The sequence below is a fragment of the Labeo rohita genome, chromosome 16 (genome assembly GCF_022985175.1).
Source record: "Labeo rohita strain BAU-BD-2019 chromosome 16, IGBB_LRoh.1.0, whole genome shotgun sequence".
Classification (NCBI taxonomy): domain Eukaryota; kingdom Metazoa; phylum Chordata; class Actinopteri; order Cypriniformes; family Cyprinidae; genus Labeo; species Labeo rohita.
This window is the reverse complement of record NC_066884.1, coordinates 24,120,715-24,138,815: the sequence shown is the minus strand read 5'-3', so window position 1 is coordinate 24,138,815 and position 18,101 is coordinate 24,120,715. Positions and strand designations below refer to the sequence as shown.

Here is an 18,101-nt window from a genome sequence, read left to right as displayed (position 1 = left end):
CAGGAAACATGTCGATCTTATGATACGGCCGAACAACAAATGCATTCAGACCTTCCAATTGAGTTTTGTTGACATAAACATGCATTCTCAGAAGAGACGTCTGTGAAAAGTTGCATTTATTGTGTCCTTTTAATTCTTAGAGTGTTCAGTGCGAGGAATTTAATGCATCAAGTTTTTCCAGGAATGTTAGCTTTACTTGTTAAAACACGACTGTGGTTTTTATTGCCTTTAAAACTGATAATTGTTCCATAAATCATTTTTTGACTTTTAAATCCTAGTGAGAATCAAAACAGCTTGCCTTAAGGCTTAGATTATAACCCACTCTCGAGTCGAGTGAAAAGATGTCTTTGTAATCGTGGTTGCTGCAGTCATTTGAAATGTTACTGGCTCAAGCTTGACTGAAATGATTTGAGTTAGTCATTAAGGTGCATGTGTGGCTTGTTGTCATCCGGTGTTTGGTACAGCCGTTCAGCGTCTGCTCCACAGTAGCGTGAGGATGGAGTGAGGTGGAGCACTTCCTGGCAAGAAGCCCAGCGTTTGATCCCAAACTTCAAACTGCACCTCTTCATCAGACCTGCAATTTCGTAACATGTTATATACACCTGAACTTATGTAGCAACACCATCTGAGCATAAATGATAACATTCTTTCACCTGTTTAGAATGATTAACACGGCTGAGGCATCGGATCTGATATAGGCAGAAACTTCCAGGCTGGTGTGCTGACTGAAGGACACGCCCACTCTCTGTGACTCCTCCCACAGGAACTTGCTATCAGTTTTAAAGGTACAAAAAAAGTTTCTCAGGTGGAAGCTATGATACAGTTGACCCAGGAACACAAGTATGATGGAAAAAAGCCAAGTGCATACTTGCTTACAATTAAATTACAGTGATAGGTGTTTAGTGATAAACACATACAGTATGTAAGCCTATGGGTGAGACTTCTGGTTCATTATCTGCTATAGGGAAATAAGAAGAACAACAACGTGCAGTAAAGAGTGTCTGCACTACAAACAGTGTTCATAATTAAGATAATATGATAAAAGATTACAGTAGGATATATCAAAATGTAATATTAAGCTGTAAAACAAGCTGTTTTGTACAGCTAAAAATAGCTGGACATAGATGAGACCGGAAGCCAGACCCATAAAATTTATGGGTAGAAAAAGGTGGATATTTAATAGCAAAATTTATGCATTTAGAGCTCAATCCTGTCACTGTTAATGGTGCCTTGAACCTTGAATGTGTCTTACCTGAAGTGGGCCATGCTGTAGAAGGTGGGCTGCTTGTAGAAGATGTCTTTACTTGAGTCCACAATAATGGTGCTGTCCACAAAGTTCTTAACCCAGTTTGGCCCTCCGTCCTGATTAAGGGCCAAGTTCCAGTCTGTCCAGCCTGTCACATAGTTATTCAGGTCCTAAATAAAGAGAAAGTTGCAGAAAATGAAGGTACATTACAGTATCAGTCAAAAGTGTTTTAAAATAAGTCTCTTCTGCTCACCAAGCCTGGATTTATTTGATCGAAAGTCGGCAAAAAGAGTCAAATTTTGAAATATTTTCACTATATAAAACATTTTGAAATATATTTATGCTATTCTTGTGATTTCAACGCTGAATTTTTAGCATCATTACTCCAGTCACACTATTCTTCAGAAATCATTCTAATATTCAGATTTGCTTGAATTTTTTGAAAAAATAAATAAATAAATAAATAAATAAAAAACATTTGTTATTATGTTGAAAACAGCTGAGTAGAATTTTTTTAGGTTTCTTTAATGAATAGAAAGTTCACTATAAATGTGTAACATAAATGTCTTTATTATCACTTTTGATCAATTTAAAGCATCCTTGCTAGATAAAAGTATTAATTTATATCACTTCTTTTTTATAATTCAATTTTTTGATAATTATTGGTCTAGAGAGTCCAGAGAATTGTACTACAGCATTTTTGTCCAGATAAAGCGAAAAACCTAGGACTAATTCGCAAAAGTAGGCTTTTTTTACATCTCAGGTCATTTAACAAATGATTTGATTGACAGCAGTGGTTATAGAAGCAAAGTTGTCCGGAAAGAGTTCTATCGTATGATATTGTCCGTATGTGCACAAAAAAAAAAAAAAAAAGTGTGATGTACAATCATTTACACCCTTAAAAAATGCTAATTTCTCTCACTTCATCTGCCATGTTTTTTCCTTGTGCGCACAAATTTTCATGTTGATAGGACAAATGGTTGCGCAGTTATAGTCATTTTTAGATTTTTTCCCCTTGTATAGCGCCACCAAGTGGCCAAGTTTTGTGATTTTTGTCCTGTGTCCTGTGATTGAGCTCTTACATAAGTGTTACTAGTTTGGTGAAGATATCTCATTCCATTCAAGAGTTATAGGAATTTTACTAAAAGTGGCCCTGCCCCTTTGGAACGTTTTGGCATCACTTTGCGACAGGGAGTCAAAAGTTCAACCTTTTTTTTTGACAATTATTGATATTCATTCTCCGGAGAATCTTTCTGCACTGGTTTGATTCTAAACAGGTTAAAAACCTGGGACTAATTTACAAAAGTAGGTTTTTCAAAATATCCAAAATACCCGAAAATTTTTAGCGTTTTGTCCAGTGTGAGCAGTTGTTTTAAATAGTAAAAATATTTCACATTATTATTGTTTATGCTGTACTTTGGATCAAATAAATGCAGACTTGGTGAGCAGAAGAAACTTCTTTAAAAAAAAAAAAACATTAAAAATCTTACTGTTCAAAAACTTTCAACTGGTAATATATGTTTTTTTTTTTTTTTTTTAATTAACACATAAAACGTTTTCTATATATTATATTGCAACCACTTTGTATATTAGTGGCAGTGCATTCCCACAAAATTTTGCCTGAAAAATGTTCTAAAAATATAATTTCTAATTCTTTCTAGGGGAAACACAAGACTTGTGAAGGGAAAAGGCTTATATATAATTAAATATTAAATAAATACTGAATTAATAATGTTAAATATTTATAAATAACATTAAATATGAATAAACTCCACATGTAAGTCTTCATTAAATAATAATAAAAACACTAATGTACATTTAATATGTATAATTTCCTACTGAATCTAAACCCTTAAACCAGTAATGTGGGAGACTGTATGTGTGAAACGGGCTATGGACTTACTCTCTTGTTTCACATAAACACAGCTGCATTTCTGTTATAGTTATCGACTGTATTGAAAATTAAATCAGAAGACTTCTGTATTAACATTACTGTAATACTGTTGCTGTGTTCATCTTTTTGCCAGGACTATTTAGTACACTGTAATGGATTATAACATAATAAACTAAAGGTAAGATTTTAAAAGAGTTACAGATCAATATCTCTTGTCCCCATAATTATTTATGAGGAGAAAAGCTGTGTAATAAGTGTTAGGACTGTACCTTATCACTTAAATGTTCATCTAGGTTGAACTTGTTCATTTGTCTTGGCAAAAAGCCACGCACTTCCAACTATTCTCTTTACGGAAGCACTGCATTTAAGCAAGCTAATAAAATATTTTAACTCCAATGAATATTTTGGTGCAAATATTTACTTATGTGGGAAGTACCTGTGTAATAAGTGGGATAATGTACATCCACCTCAGTGTTATTGCAAAATAAACCCCTTCAGGGTGATACAAGATCACCTTGTCAAGGTTTATTATGTGATGATATCCAGCTGGATGTACATTATCCCCTTAAAGGGACAGTTCACCAAAGAACGACAATTCTGTCATTAATTACCCTCATGTCATTACAAACCCGTAAGTCCTTCATTCATCTTTTTCGTTCAAAAATTACGGTTGAACCACTGATGTCACATGGACTATTTTACTGATGTCGTTACTACCTTTCTGAGCCTTGAACGTGGTGGTTCTCAGATTTCATCAAAAATATCTTAATTTGTGTTCCGCAGATGAACGAAGGTCTTACGGGTTTGAAACAACATAATTTTTGGGTGAACTCTCTTTAAAATCTCTTTAAACATTATGTTATTTACATATACTGTTATTACATACAGCAAATAATCATTTCTATTTATATTCCAAATAGTGTTTGGCTCCTTATCAGGTACCTGTATGATGTCATGTGCATAGTCTTCTGCTCTGTCCCAGCTGCCCAGACGCACCCCGCGATCCAGCGGATCCCACCCAGCACACGCCTCGGTTCCAAACAGGAAGTACTCCGGGTAGAGGTGGTGTGTGGCTGTCAGGGTGATGTCAGCTGGCGCAATTTTGTTCAGATACCAGTGAAAACCAATCCCGTGTACATAACGTGCCGCTTGTATGTCACTCAGAACCTACAACAGGGGTGAGAGGTGGAGAGACAGAGATGAATGAGTTTTAACACCACCTTCATCTTCATGAACATCCACCTCTCCTCACTTACCACTTTGGCCCAGTGTGGAAGCAGAATTCGGTTGTCATCAAGGATCATAAGGCGGGTCTGTGAAAAGGATGAGGAATGGAGTCCTGGACCCAGATCCAGGGCAATCCAGTCTCGCTGTGTCTCCGGAGTAAAACCCAAAGCCTGAAAACTGTAATTTGTCATTTCGCCTGCAGTGGGCTCATTTCCTGACGTCAAGCCCCAGAAAGAAAGATTATATTTCTGATACTCCTCTAGAAACCTGAAAAGGGCAGGTAAAAGTCATTATTAAAACGGCTGAAAATGTTACCATTATGAAAAAATATTATAGTTTGTTTAGTTTATATATTTGTATTTAAATACAGTTTTAGGTTTCTTCATGCACCTGATGTAGTACTGAGCCCAGGTCTTATGCTCTCTGCCTCCTGGCTTGCCTTTGAGGGTGCCTTTCCCAGTCAGTGCACCATTGGTCTTTAGCCAGGCGGGGGCACTCCAGGCACTGGCAAATAGATTGAGTGGTTTAGCAGAGAGAGCCTGTGCCCGCTGCAGCAGGGGAATCTGGGAGAGAAAGATGACATGAATCAGAATATGACATCTGGGGCATTGTGATTGAGGGTGTGCAAAATGCATTGTCTACAAAAATGTTGTTTTAACAATGTGTTAGCAGATATTGAGTATGCTGCTCACTTTGCAAAAAACAAACAGAAATGTAGCTGCAAGCAGCAATTACTGGGGTTTGAGCACTTAAGGCATTTAATCACATGTGCAAAAGACATTACATATTATTTAGTAAGCCTGTAACCACCTAAATCAATGATTAAAAACAGCATTTTGGCAAATCCAGGTACTTTATCATAAAAATATGAAGTTAGAATTTATGCCTGTTATAGTGGTGGCTGTGGTCCGATCTACCTAAAACTTTGTATGCTTGGTTAGAATCACCGGTTGCATGTGCTCACCAGGTTTCGTGAAGTTTTGAGTTTTCATTTAGGCTTTATAGGCTTTTGGGTATATTTGGACAGGCCCCTTTTCTAAACGACCCTGTTATAGTTTTCCAAAGGGTAAATTTCAACATTTTTGGATAGTTATTGACCTGAAGAGTCCAGAGAATTGCACTGCAGTGGTTTTTCCCAGATTGAGCAAAAAACCTAGAGCTAGTTCGCAAAAGTAGGAATTTTACACTTTCTATCGAAGTCTATCGTGTGATATGAATATCATGTGTATGTCTTGAAAAACACACACAAAATACAATTGTTTACGCCCTTGAAAAATGTGATATTGCCCCCCGATTTCTTTCAAATTTCTTACAGACTTTTAGGGCCGTGAGTCAAACAGGTCTGCCGAGTTTTGTTCTGATCAACCTCCGTTAACCTTATCTAATAGGTGCTTAAACTTCATGTTTTTTGAGATACGCAAATGTCTGTATTTTAATAGGACATGTCCTTATTTTTAAATAGCCATTTGTGGCATTTTGGATCAAGAGCGTATGAACTAATTTTTACAGCGAACAGTTGCTGTTTTTATGGGGGTTTTTTTTCCCTCTTATAGCGCCACCAAGTGGCTAAGCTCTGAGACTTTTTTTATGTGATCTCAGTTTCAGCTGTTACATAAGTGTTTTGAGTTTGGCGAAGATATCTCATTCCGTTCAAAAGTTATAGCCGTTTTAGTAAAGGCAGCCCTGCACCCTTTCAAAAGTTTTGGTGGCCCTTTGTGACAGAGTCAAAAGTTCAGCTTTTTCTGATAATTCTTGATATTTACTCTTCAGAGAATCTTCCTGCACTGGTTTGGTTCCGAAAACCTAGGACTAGTTCACAAAAGTAGGTTTTTCAAAAGTGCAAAATCTGAGGCCTTTTTTCTGGCGTGAGCTAATGATTCCAACGACATAACACACTTGAGCCTGCGACAAACGGTTAAGGAGTTATGGCCGATTTTGTTCTTTTGATCGCTGTAGCGCCCCCCGTCAGGCCGATTGGGACGAGCCTTGGTGACCTTGTCTGCGGTGTGAGTACTACCATCCCTCCAAGTTTTCAAGTCTCTACAACTTACGGTTTGGTCTGCACAATCAGTTTTACGTTTAGATTGCTGATCCTTGGCCACTCTAACAATTACAACAGGGTAATTTTACAAATTACAAAATTACAAAGCACGCCTGAACCCCTAATTACATCTTGAGAGTCCATGCATTCACTGTGGTGTAGCCTATTAGAATGCTCTTAAAATGCCAATGAAAACAGCTCCAAACAAAGCTAAAAAAAATGCTGCATGTCACAGTGATGTTCATTAATGAATGAATTTGTTTTTGAAAGAATCAGTTGAGTGAATGATTCAATAACAATTCATAAAGACTTCACTTGCTTTATTTCTGAATTCATCAGCAGTTTTGAATGAATCATTTAAATAGATGATTCAACAAATCAACTCATTAATGACAGGGACTTGCTGCCACCTACTGAGCTTCATTAAATTAAGGTTGAACCACTGATGTCACATGGACTATTTTAACAATGTCCTTACTACCTTTCTGGGCCTTGAATGTGTCAGTTGTATTGCTGTCTATGCAGGGTCAGAAAGCTCTCAGATTTCATCAAAAATATCTTAATTTGTGTTCCAAAGATGAACAAAGGTCTTACAAGTTCAGACCGACATGAGGGTGAATAATTAATGACAGAATTTTTATTTTTGGGTTAAATATCCCTTTAATATCGTACACCTGCAACTGTGATAGTGTGTTTTTGTTTGTGTATGATACCTTCATGTGAACATCCTCCTCAGCCAGTGTGAAGTTCTTGAGATCGTAGTCTCCTGGAGTGTCAGCGTATGTGTAGAGGCGAGTTGAGAAATCACAACTGGCCATCGGCACTCTAACAAAACGGTACTCTATACCTGTGACAGACAGAGATGTCGACTATTCAGAACTCAGAATGCTAAAGCTACTTTCCTTTCCCTTTCTAAATCTCTGTCCGTCTCACCATCTGGGGAGAAGTACTGTCTGAGCAGCTGGTCCTGAGCTCCAGAGGACAGGGACTGAATATTCATGGCTGCCGCATCTGTCATGGCTCCCCCGAATCCTTTAATGCGCTGATACTTCTGACTGGGATTCAGAGTAATTCTAAGAGCTGAGATTGAGAAGATAAAAAAAGAGAGGGGCTCAGGGGGTTTGAATTGATATAATACTTATTTTCCTTTTTTTCTTACTATTTTCCTTTTCCTTAATAGGACAAAATGACCAAATGTAAAATTATACTATTGTGATATGTTGCCTAAATAAAAATTATATACTGAACATTAGCAGTTAAAAATTCGAAATAATTAAGCTTTTTTAATGTTTTAGAAATAAGTCTCATGTTCAGTAAAGCTTCATCAAAAAAGTAAAAACAGTAATATGGTGAAAACAATATTGCAATGTAAAATAACTGTTTTCCAATTTAATATACATTACCAGTCAAAAGTTTTGAACAGTAAGATTTTTTTTTTTTTAAATAAGTCTCTTCTGCTCACCAAGCCTGCATTTATTTGATGCAAAATACAGCAAAACAGTACACTTTTACATATTTTAACAATTTAAAATAACAGTTTTCTATTTAAATACATTTTAAAACGTAATTTATTTCTGTGATTTCAAAGCCGAATTTTCAGCATTAATACTTCAGTCTTCAGTGTCAAATGATCCTCCAGAAATTATTCTAATATGCTGATTTTCTGTTCAAGCTTTTTTTTTTCAAATATTATACACCTACCACACATACACATATGTAACATTTATAATGTTAAAAAAGGTTTCTATTTCAGACCAATGTTGTTCTTCTGAACTTTCTAATCATCAAAGAAAATTCTACTCAGCTATTATGCTGTTTTCAACATAATAATAATAATAATAATAAATGTTTTTTGAGCAGCAAATCAGAATGATTTATGAATTATAAATGTTTTTGAGCAGCAAAAGAATGATTTAAAATTCAGCTTTGAAATCACAAAAATAAATTACATTTTAAAATATATTCAAATAAAAAAATAATTATTTTAAATAGTACAAATATTTCAAAATGTTATGTTTTTTTTGGCTGTACTTTGGAACAAATAAATGCAGGCTTGGTGAGCAGAAGAGAATTCTTTAAAACATATTACAAATCTTACTGTTCAAAAACTGTCGACTGGTAGTGTACTACTTTCTCTACTTCTTCTGCAGTGGTTCATCCCACTTTCCCTAAAAGGATTAAATGACAAACAATTGTGATACGATGCTTAAATAAAAAGGATATAATGTACATTAGCTTCATGTAATAATTAAGCTTTTTAATGTTGTTGAAAGAAGTCTTACTAAGGCTGTATCAAAAAAGTAAAAACATTAATATTGTGAAATAATATTACAATTTAAAATAACTGTTTTCTAATTTAATATATTTTAAAATGTAAGTTATTCCTGTATGGCTAAGCTGAATTTTACTCCAGTCTTCAGTGCCACATGATCCTTCAGAAATCATTCTAATCATCTAAGATTTAGTACTCAAATATTACCAGTTTTTACTGGTGCTTAATTACAAATAATGCTTTGCATTATCAATGTTGAAAACAGTTTTAACTGCTTAATTGTTATTTTTATTCACAATCTTTTGATGTATAGAAAGCATATGAGCTCAAGCTCAATTTATTTATATGGTTATGGACTTTCCTTTAGTACTTTCTGATGCATAATTAAAGTTTGGTTGTGCAGACTTTTAATGGATGTAATAAAATGTCTTAATTTGTGTTGAAAAAGCTGAAAAGCTGAAGTTCTAAGATTTTGCATTAACATGACTCATGAGTGTGAGTAAATGATGACATTTTTATTTTGGGGTGAACCAGCTCTTTAAGACTTTAAGACACATATGGTATTAGTTGCACATTGTCCCTTTCAAGACACTCACCTGCACCTGTGCCGTTCTTCTGAAACTGGCCTTGACTCCTCACAAGTCTGCTGCCAGTTTTACTGCTGACATATGACAAGAACTGACCGGGACCTGGCAACACAATCCGCCCCACCGAGTCGCAGAATGTCGCATTGCACACGCACACAACCGAACCGTGACCGAAGTTCACCGCTTGACAGTCGTCAGCTGGACATATGAACCGAGACAACACAAACAAGCAGACAGATACAAATAAAACAGCATATCAACATATTGTATGTTTTTATCTAATAAGGTTTACTTCATAAACACACCTCTTGTCATAGTTATTACTCCAGTCAGCAGAATGAATATAACTGTTTCTCGCATTTTGTCGATGAGATGCAGTGGAGATTCTTGTTGCGTGTAAACAACAAACGTGCTGTCAAGAAACGCTTGTGTATATAACGTTTATCCGACGCCTACAGAAATATTAATATCATTACTGTCCTCTAAATGTTGTTAAAAAAACCATAGTCGTCTTCAGCACAGCTTCTGAGATGTAAACAGTCAATCATGCACCATGCGACTGAGTTCCGGGTTAGACTGTGATCACATGACCACGTCATTCGCCATGTGACATTCAACAACAATTTATCTTTAAAAAAAAAATAACAAAAAAAAAAAAGTTTTATTAAGTTCAAAAATAAAAATCACACCTACAAAAAGGCAGTGGACAACTTCCAAGTTTTTTTCTAAATAATTTTATTATGAAAAATGTTGCATGCTTATACATTTATTGAATTCACATGATATACAGTTGCAAGAGTAAGCAAATGTGCATTACAAGAAGGCACACAATCGTTCCAGGATGGATGGGTTTTTGTTGCTGAGAAAGATAAGCTCTTTCTTTCCTTCTTCAGATCGACCTGTGAGTAAAAGATGATAAATAATAAAAACTGGTATTTAAGTAATATATGCATAAAAAAGGTCTGTCTTCAAGTGTGAACACTCAAACTTGGCTTGCTTAGTTAGAATTTAGAGGTAGAACCATCAGTTTTATAAAGGCATTTTGTGTCATGTGGATGAAAAAACAGCTATAAAGCTTGTTAAATATTACTCATTTAGATCATGGGTTTTCAATGTTTCAGATGCCACAGACCTCCAAATTTAATCATCCTCATGTGACGGACTGCCCATCCTAAACATTTTTAAATCATTAATATATTTTCCTGTTTAAAGCCCTTATTTATACTGTGAATGCATATTATAAATGTCTAAAATATTATGCTGAAAATATTTATTTTTTCTACTATTTGTAGTACTGTACTGCTATAGCATTTTATTTACTGTTATTCACTTATTTTTTATTTATTCACAGAAACTTCCTATATTTTATATGGCCTCATTATTCTCTTTACACACCTCTCTATTTCCACTACTCAGACTCTAGGCACATAAATACACAACTTACTGTGTGGATGCTGCAGCCAGTTGCGGTCCAAATAGTACAGATAACAGCTCTCAAACTCTTTTTCATCATAGTTTGACACAGAAACTGGCACAAAAGGTTCCATATCATCAAACCCCTCCTGAAAGACAGAAGGTATACACAAAATGAGAGAAAGAAAGAAATATAGTGCAAATATATTAATTTTGCTTTATTTTGCTAATTTTTAAAAGTCTATTGTCGATGTAAAATGAAAAACTAAACTCTGTTAACTCATTTACTCCGTATATTAATGAAAACAGGCATAATTTGGTTGGTTTGTGTGTGAGGGTGACTGACCTCTCCTAGTAGCTCATTGGGAAGGTAAGCAGACCGTGGCTTGAACAGAGAGCCAGTCTGAGACAAAGCTGTGAGAATGGCACCTCCACTCTATGACAGACAGCAAAGTAAAGTAAGAGAGAGTAATTAACTCAGTGAGAGTTAAATCTGTATTATAATTTTAAAGTAAAAGTTTACCCAAAAATACAAATTTGCTGAAAATTTACTTACCCTCAAAGACATAGAGGAGTTTTTTTTTTTTTTTTTCATTGCAGATTTGGAGAAATATAGCATTACATCATTTGCTCACCAGTGGATCCTCTGTAGTGAATGGGTGCCATCAGAATGAGAGTCAAAACATCAGAGAAAAAGCACTGCAATAACCCACACAACTCCAGTCCATCAACGAATGTCTTGTACAATGAAACGCTGCATGTTTGTAAGAAACAAATCCATCATAATGCCCAAAATCCCAGTCCATATTCCATAATAACGCTTCCTCAAGTATTATCCTTCACACTGTTAAACTGTTTAATGGTACTCCTGATTCAGACAAGACAACCTTTTCATTGGAGAAAGCAATGCTATAGATAGAGGACTCATATTTTAGCTGGAAGCAACAGTTAAAATGAAAAAAAAAAGAAAAAAAAAAAAAAAAGATTCACTTAAAGGAGAAGTCCACTTCCAAAACAAAGATTCACATATAATGTACTCACCCCCTTGTCATCCAAGATGTTTGTGTCTTTCTTTCTTCAGTCGTAAAAAAATTGTTTTTTGAGGAAAACATTTCTGCATTTTTCTCCATATAATGGACTGATATGGTGCTTTGATTTTGAACTTCCAAAAGGCAGTTTAAATGTGGCTTCAAATGATCCCAAATGCACTTGTAAACTATCCCAGCCGAGTAAGAAGGGTCTTATCTAGTGTAACGATCGGTTATTTTCATTAAAAACATACAATTTAAATACTTTTATTTCTTTAAACGCTCATCTTGCCTTGCTCTCCATGAACTCTGGCTCAAGACAGTTAGGGTATGTCAAAAAACTGCAATCGTATTTTCTCCTTCAACTTCAAAAATCATTTCAACATCATCCTACATTCTTGTAGAAGTTCAGACCCAGTCTTTGTAACGTGAACAAGCAAAGATCAAACACCCTTAACAAAGGTAAAACAGCAATATAGGATGATTTTTGAAGTTGAGGAAGAACATGAGATGGGAGTTTTTCGACATACCCTAACTGTCATGGACCGGAACAAAAACTGTCCATGCAGAGTAAGACAAGACAAGCGTTTGGCATTAAAAAGTATATAAATTGTATTATTTTTATTAAAATAACCGATCATTACACTAGATAAGACCCTTCTTCCTCGGCTGGGATCGTTTACAACCGCATTTAGGATCGTTTGAAGCCGCATTTAAACTACATTTTGGAAGTTTATTATATTAAGAAAAATGCTGAAATGTTTTCCTCAAAAAACAATTTCTTTACAACTGAAAAAAGAAAGACATGAACATCTTGGATTACAGAGAGGTGAGTAAATTATTTGTAAATTGTTGTTCTGGAAGTGGACTTCTCCTTTAATATATTTAGAAGTGGACTTCTCCTTTATATATTTGTTTATTACAAAAGCAGCTTCACACTTCACAAGTTATACAAGTAAACTGATGGACTCGATTACTTATAAAATCAATTACTTGTGGATTGTTTCATCAGATGAACTCTTATTCCGGCGGCACCCATTTACTGCAGAGGACCTGTGAGGATCAAATTTCTCCAAATCTGTTTCAGTAAGAAAAAAAAAAAACTCATCTACATCTTGGGCAGCCTAAGAGGGAGTACATTTTTAGCAAATTCTCATTTTTGGGTGAACTATTCCTTCAAGTAAGAGTTTTTTTTTTTTTACCCAATTGTTTTTCATCATCTTCCTCAGATTATGAATCAAAGTCAGTTCCTCTGGCTCACACTACATAAAAAGGAAAAGAAAGCAAGATGTCAAAGAAAAGCACAAATTCTTTAATAAAATTAGCATAATTAGGTGGTAATTTTATTTAGACTTATTTAGATTTTTGAATTCATATTCATTCTGGCTAATTTACACCAACATACCAAAGTTCTGTCCTCCTTTTTAAGAGTTGTTTTGCCCCACAGAGCGTTTACTCCATCCACAGCCACGGCCAGTTTAAAAGCCCCCTCACCCTCTGTGGCGCCCCCTGCCTGCATTCTCAGCTCTCGCAGCACTGCGCCCACCACATCACTGCTGCTCTTCATGCGATTCACTCCCTGTTCAATTGAAATCAAATTATTAAAAATACAATTGATATTTAGTCAAATAAAATAAAACAAAATTATGTATATTGAAAACTAAAATAACAGAACAGCGTGACAAATCAATAAAAGTACAAAAATGACTAGTTAGTCAAGTTAGAATTTGAGGTAGTGGTGATGGGGAACTTTTAATATGATAATGATGATGAATAAAACTCACCTGATCAACCAGCTCCCCTAAAGGCTGCCCTTTTTCAGTACTTTCTCTCTTTGTCCACACATATCGCTGTGTTGTCTTTATCTGTCAATTGATCAGATTGACATCAAAGTAGATTAAAATGAATAATGAAATTAACCAAAATAATAAATAAGTGATAAATAAATAACATTGAATAAATCTCCTCACATACACAGAGAGGAAGTGGAGTACATGTGACCAAGGACCACAAAACCAGTCTTAAGTGGCATGGGTATATTTGTAGCATTAGCCAAAAATAAATTGTACAGGTCAAAACTATTGATTTTTCTTTTATGCCAAAAATCAAAGATCATGTTGCATTAAGATATGTAGTACATTTTCTACCATAAATATATCAAAACTTAAGTTTGGATTAGTAATATGCATTGCTAAGAGCTTAATTTGGACAACTTTAAAGGCGTTTTTTTTTTTTTTTTTTTCTCTCAATAGTTTGATTTTTTTTATACACTCTCATATTCCAGATTTTTAAATAGTTGTATCTCGGGCCAAATATGGTTCTATCCTAACAAACCATACATCAATGGAAGCATCAGCTTTTAAATGATGTGTAAATCTCAATTTCAAAAAAATTACCGTTATGATTGGTTTTGTGGTCCAGGGTCACATATCGTGACATTTTAATTTCTACAATTTTACAATTTTAAAATACCTTTTATTAAAGTTGTTTTTTTTTTAATATTTTGAAGTTAGACAACTTAAAGAGATAGTTCACCCCAAAATGAAGATTACCCTCAACCCATCCTAAGTATATATGACTTTCTTCTTTCAGATGAATGCAATCGGAGTTATATTTAAAAATGTCCTGACTTTTCCAAGCTTAATAATGGTAGTGAATAGGCGTTAAGATTTTGAAGTCCAATAAAGTGTCTCCGTCCATCATAATGATGGATTAATAAAAGCTTTGTGAAGCGAAATTATGTGTTTGTGTATCCTTACTTACAATGTTAATGTAAACTGTAATATGAACCATAATCTCTAGTTTTCGCTAATGGTTGTAAGTGCGTTCATAAGAGAGTGGTGTTCCAGCGGATGATGTAGGATGCATAATAAGCTCTGGTAAGAAAATGCTAGTCCCATGAGAACCGAGTTTTGTTTACACCTAAGGAAAACCAGTTTCCTCTTGGGTTATAACGAAATCCCCTGACCCTCTTCTTAACAAATCCTCATTTTGTACTTCTAATTTGTGACCATTGTTTTGTTTTGCTCTTTCCACTGCGCTTCTGCGTTCGTCACCGAGTTTGACCATGTCCTACTGGAACGCCACTCAATTAGCGGAAGCTACAGTTTTTGGTTTATAAAGTTTTAAATATAGATATTTTTCTTATAGATACATACACATTGATTTGCTTCAGAAGGTCTTTAATGCCTAAGAGTCATGTGGAGTACTTTTTATGATGGGTGGATGCACTTTACTGGACTTCAAAATCTCAACAGCCATTCACTGCCATTATAAAGCTAGGAAGAGGCAGGACATTTTTTAACATAACACAGATTGCATTCGTCTGAAAGAAGAAAGTCACATACACCTAGCATGGCTTGAGGGTGAGAAATCATGGGATAATTTTCATATTTGTGTTAACTATCCCTTTAAGGAAGTTCATATTTTGTAAAAATAAATGTGATAGGATGATTTACTATTATGTGCATACTAATAAACCAACATAAATCCAACAATACAATTACCACACAAAGTTATACCTTAGATAAAAAGCGTTCATTGGTGATTTTGAAGTTTTTTAGCCATTGGGATGCCTGGATCGGCTGGTCGAAGCGTGAGGGGCGGGAAGAAGATGGTAGCAGCTCTTTACAGTTCTTCACCCACAGATGAGCTACAGAGAAAACATCATAGCATCATCAAACTTTCTACATTTTGATTTAATGAGGGTCAGTGCAGCTCACCGTCGGGTATGTGCACAATCAGCCAACCCTGGATGTAGCAGTAATGCAGGGCGTGACACAAAGACAGGGTCTTTCCAGTGCCAATGTCTCCATCTAAAACACATTGTCAAGGAATCAACGTGGAAAAATATGCACAATGTAAAAGAGCTCACAGGATTGGAATTTTGTGTTTGAGGATACAGAGTATATAACGCAGGGGAGGCTTGCTGTAATCAGCTCTTTTAAGATATGAGATAAGCTCCAGCGCTGGCGGCCTCACCATCACACAGCCTTCATTAAATGTTTTAATCTGAAACAAAAGCACAAACATGCATTAGTCGCCCAGGCAACTTCAACCACAAATCATAGCAATGGCATTTCTATTTGGACTATATTAAATCAATGCTAATGTGCTCCACACACACATACTGCAGTACTGTTCCCAAACCTGCAACTGGAAGCGTGGAGGCAGTCCATGCGGAAAGAGTTTTTGGATGTGAGCCGGGGGGAGCGTGTAGTACTGCCCACTATGTCTTTCCAAATGGTACGTCTGAGAAAGGAAAGAGAAGGATTGAATGTAATAAAAAGATAAGAATATATCAACAACAAATTTTACATGCAATTTCAAGAGACCGTTCAGCAAGTAAATGTTTAGGGATAGTGATGAAAATTCTGTCATTACTCCTGTCGTTCCAAACCTGTAAGACCTTCGTTCATCTTCGGTACACAAATTAAGATATTTTTGATCAAATCCGAGAGCTCTTTGACCCTCCATAGACAGCAAGCGCCCCACCACAGTCAAGGCACAGAAACGTAGTAAGGACATCGTATAAATAGACCATGTGACATCAGTGGTCCAATCTTAATTCTACAAACCCTTGGTAGGACCCTTGCCGTCTATGCAGGGTCAGAAAGGTCTCGGATTTCATAAAAATGATCTTAATTTGTGTTCCAAACATCTTACGGGTTTGGAACCACATTTTGGGTGAACTACCCCTTTAAATAATATGTAAATTACAAAGCAAAGCAATATGGCAGGATGCTCTAGATGATCTGAAATTCTGTTTTATTTTCTGTTTCCATTTTATTTTTCCCCAAATATATTCTTTTCCATGTTCATTTTTCTGGATCCTGTTTTTAATGGTTTAAATACATTTCAATAATTAAAAGTAATCAAGAGAATTCATAATACTACAATTTTAATAATAATAGGATTTTTGTGAAATTCTGTTGTTCTGTTTTATTTTTTTTTTAATTATGAGTTTTATATTTTATTACAATTTTATTATTAAAAACAATCAATTGCATGCATAAACCTTTGACAATTTCATTTTCAAAAATGTAATTAAAATAAAATGGAAACAATTTCTTTCATTTTTTGGCAAACAATGTGCTGCACAACAGAGGATTACAGTCAAAATAAAAACGGATTTAAAAATGTTATATTCCTTAAGAAGATTTAATGAACTACTGTTGTTATGTAAATTAATAAATTAATTTCATTTATTTATGTATTCTTTTTTTAATTAGCAAAAGTCTGCTGGATTAAGCAAAACGTTTCTGAGACACAGACACTTTTCTGGGCTACTTATAAATGTATATGTAAGACACTACTTCGAGACATACCGGATCTTGCTCTGAAGTTCTGAAGACTGACAGCGGATTTGGTTCAGCTGATGCTGTTTCCACAGCAACTGCCTCCAGCTGCTGACCACTGCTTTGAATGTGGAGAAGCCTGAACTTCTGTGTTACCTGATAATGACATAAATAATGACATATCAATATATTAATAATATATATCCTGTGAAATGTTCATTTTTATTATATATATATATATATATATATATATATATATATATACACTTTAAAGATAAATATAAAACAATTATGAAAGGTGAATGACACTTACTGTTGGGCACAGTCGCGACGATATTTTGTGCAGATTCATGTTCTGAAACAAAAGTAAAGCAATCTGGACATTTGGCCAAAGAAAATGTCTTAATGCAATTAGGTTGACCAAACTATGCTCACATTAAAACTGTTAAACTGGTAGCTCGTTATGCAAGTGTCTATTTGTAGACAGTGCTACATTGTCTAAATTAAAGAAAATTCATTTTTATAATGTTAATCTCAGACTCAGAGAGAGTGTCTGGGATCATGCTGTCTTTCACCTTGCGAGGGATATGCTGGCTGAAAGCATGAAAGTGCATGAGGCATGATGCGACTAGAACATGCTGCACAAAAAACGCAACAAAACACTAACTCACCCCTAGAAAGAAAGCCGACAACTGCGTAGAAAATAACGTGTCAATCGAGTGTTACATGTATAGCGACAACCACGTATTTGAGTTTTGATGCAAACGGTCGTACTGTCACGGGCCACGGCCGATGGAGGTCGCCATCATTGTTTCAACAGACGTCGGAAGTTACGTCATGACGTAAATGACGAAGACGTATGACCAAGAGGTCAAGGTTTGGCTGGTAAGCGTCAGATATGAACTAAGTGAACTAAATTAATACGGAATACGTACTACCTGCGATTACCACGGCCTGTAGCTTCTGCTTGTTGATAACTATACCGTGCTTTATCTTTCTCCACTGACGACCGTTTAAAAGTATCTTTTTGCATCTTTTACACACCGGGGTTGATTTAAACTAATATATTATTATTTTGGTTCTTTTTGTGATGTGG

At 35.3% G+C, this 18,101-nt stretch overlaps 2 protein-coding genes across 2 annotated transcripts; both read right to left on the bottom strand.

Moving 5' to 3' along the window:
* Positions 1–113: 113 nt before the first annotated feature.
* Positions 114–9,836, bottom strand: gba (glucosidase, beta, acid). The gene is made up of 10 exons (XM_051131323.1): positions 9,573–9,836; positions 9,277–9,465; positions 7,342–7,488; positions 7,122–7,255; positions 4,758–4,930; positions 4,397–4,634; positions 4,083–4,307; positions 1,253–1,416; positions 654–770; positions 114–574 (listed from the first exon to the last, which is right to left on the bottom strand). The coding sequence occupies exons 1-10, from the start codon at positions 9,625–9,627 to the stop codon at positions 469–471; spliced, it is 1,548 nt and encodes a 515-aa protein (XP_050987280.1). The 5' UTR covers positions 9,628–9,836; the 3' UTR covers positions 114–468.
* A 159-nt stretch (positions 9,837–9,995) lies between these two features.
* Positions 9,996–17,860, bottom strand: dap3 (death associated protein 3). Its single transcript, XM_051130442.1, has 13 exons — positions 17,677–17,860; positions 17,319–17,360; positions 17,036–17,161; positions 15,858–15,959; positions 15,611–15,719; positions 15,431–15,523; positions 15,230–15,360; positions 13,493–13,573; positions 13,114–13,287; positions 12,911–12,970; positions 11,027–11,116; positions 10,712–10,829; positions 9,996–10,166 (listed from the first exon to the last, which is right to left on the bottom strand). The coding sequence occupies exons 2-13, from the start codon at positions 17,355–17,357 to the stop codon at positions 10,081–10,083; spliced, it is 1,209 nt and encodes a 402-aa protein (XP_050986399.1). The 5' UTR covers positions 17,358–17,360; positions 17,677–17,860; the 3' UTR covers positions 9,996–10,080.
* Between the last annotated feature and the right edge of the window lie 241 nt (positions 17,861–18,101).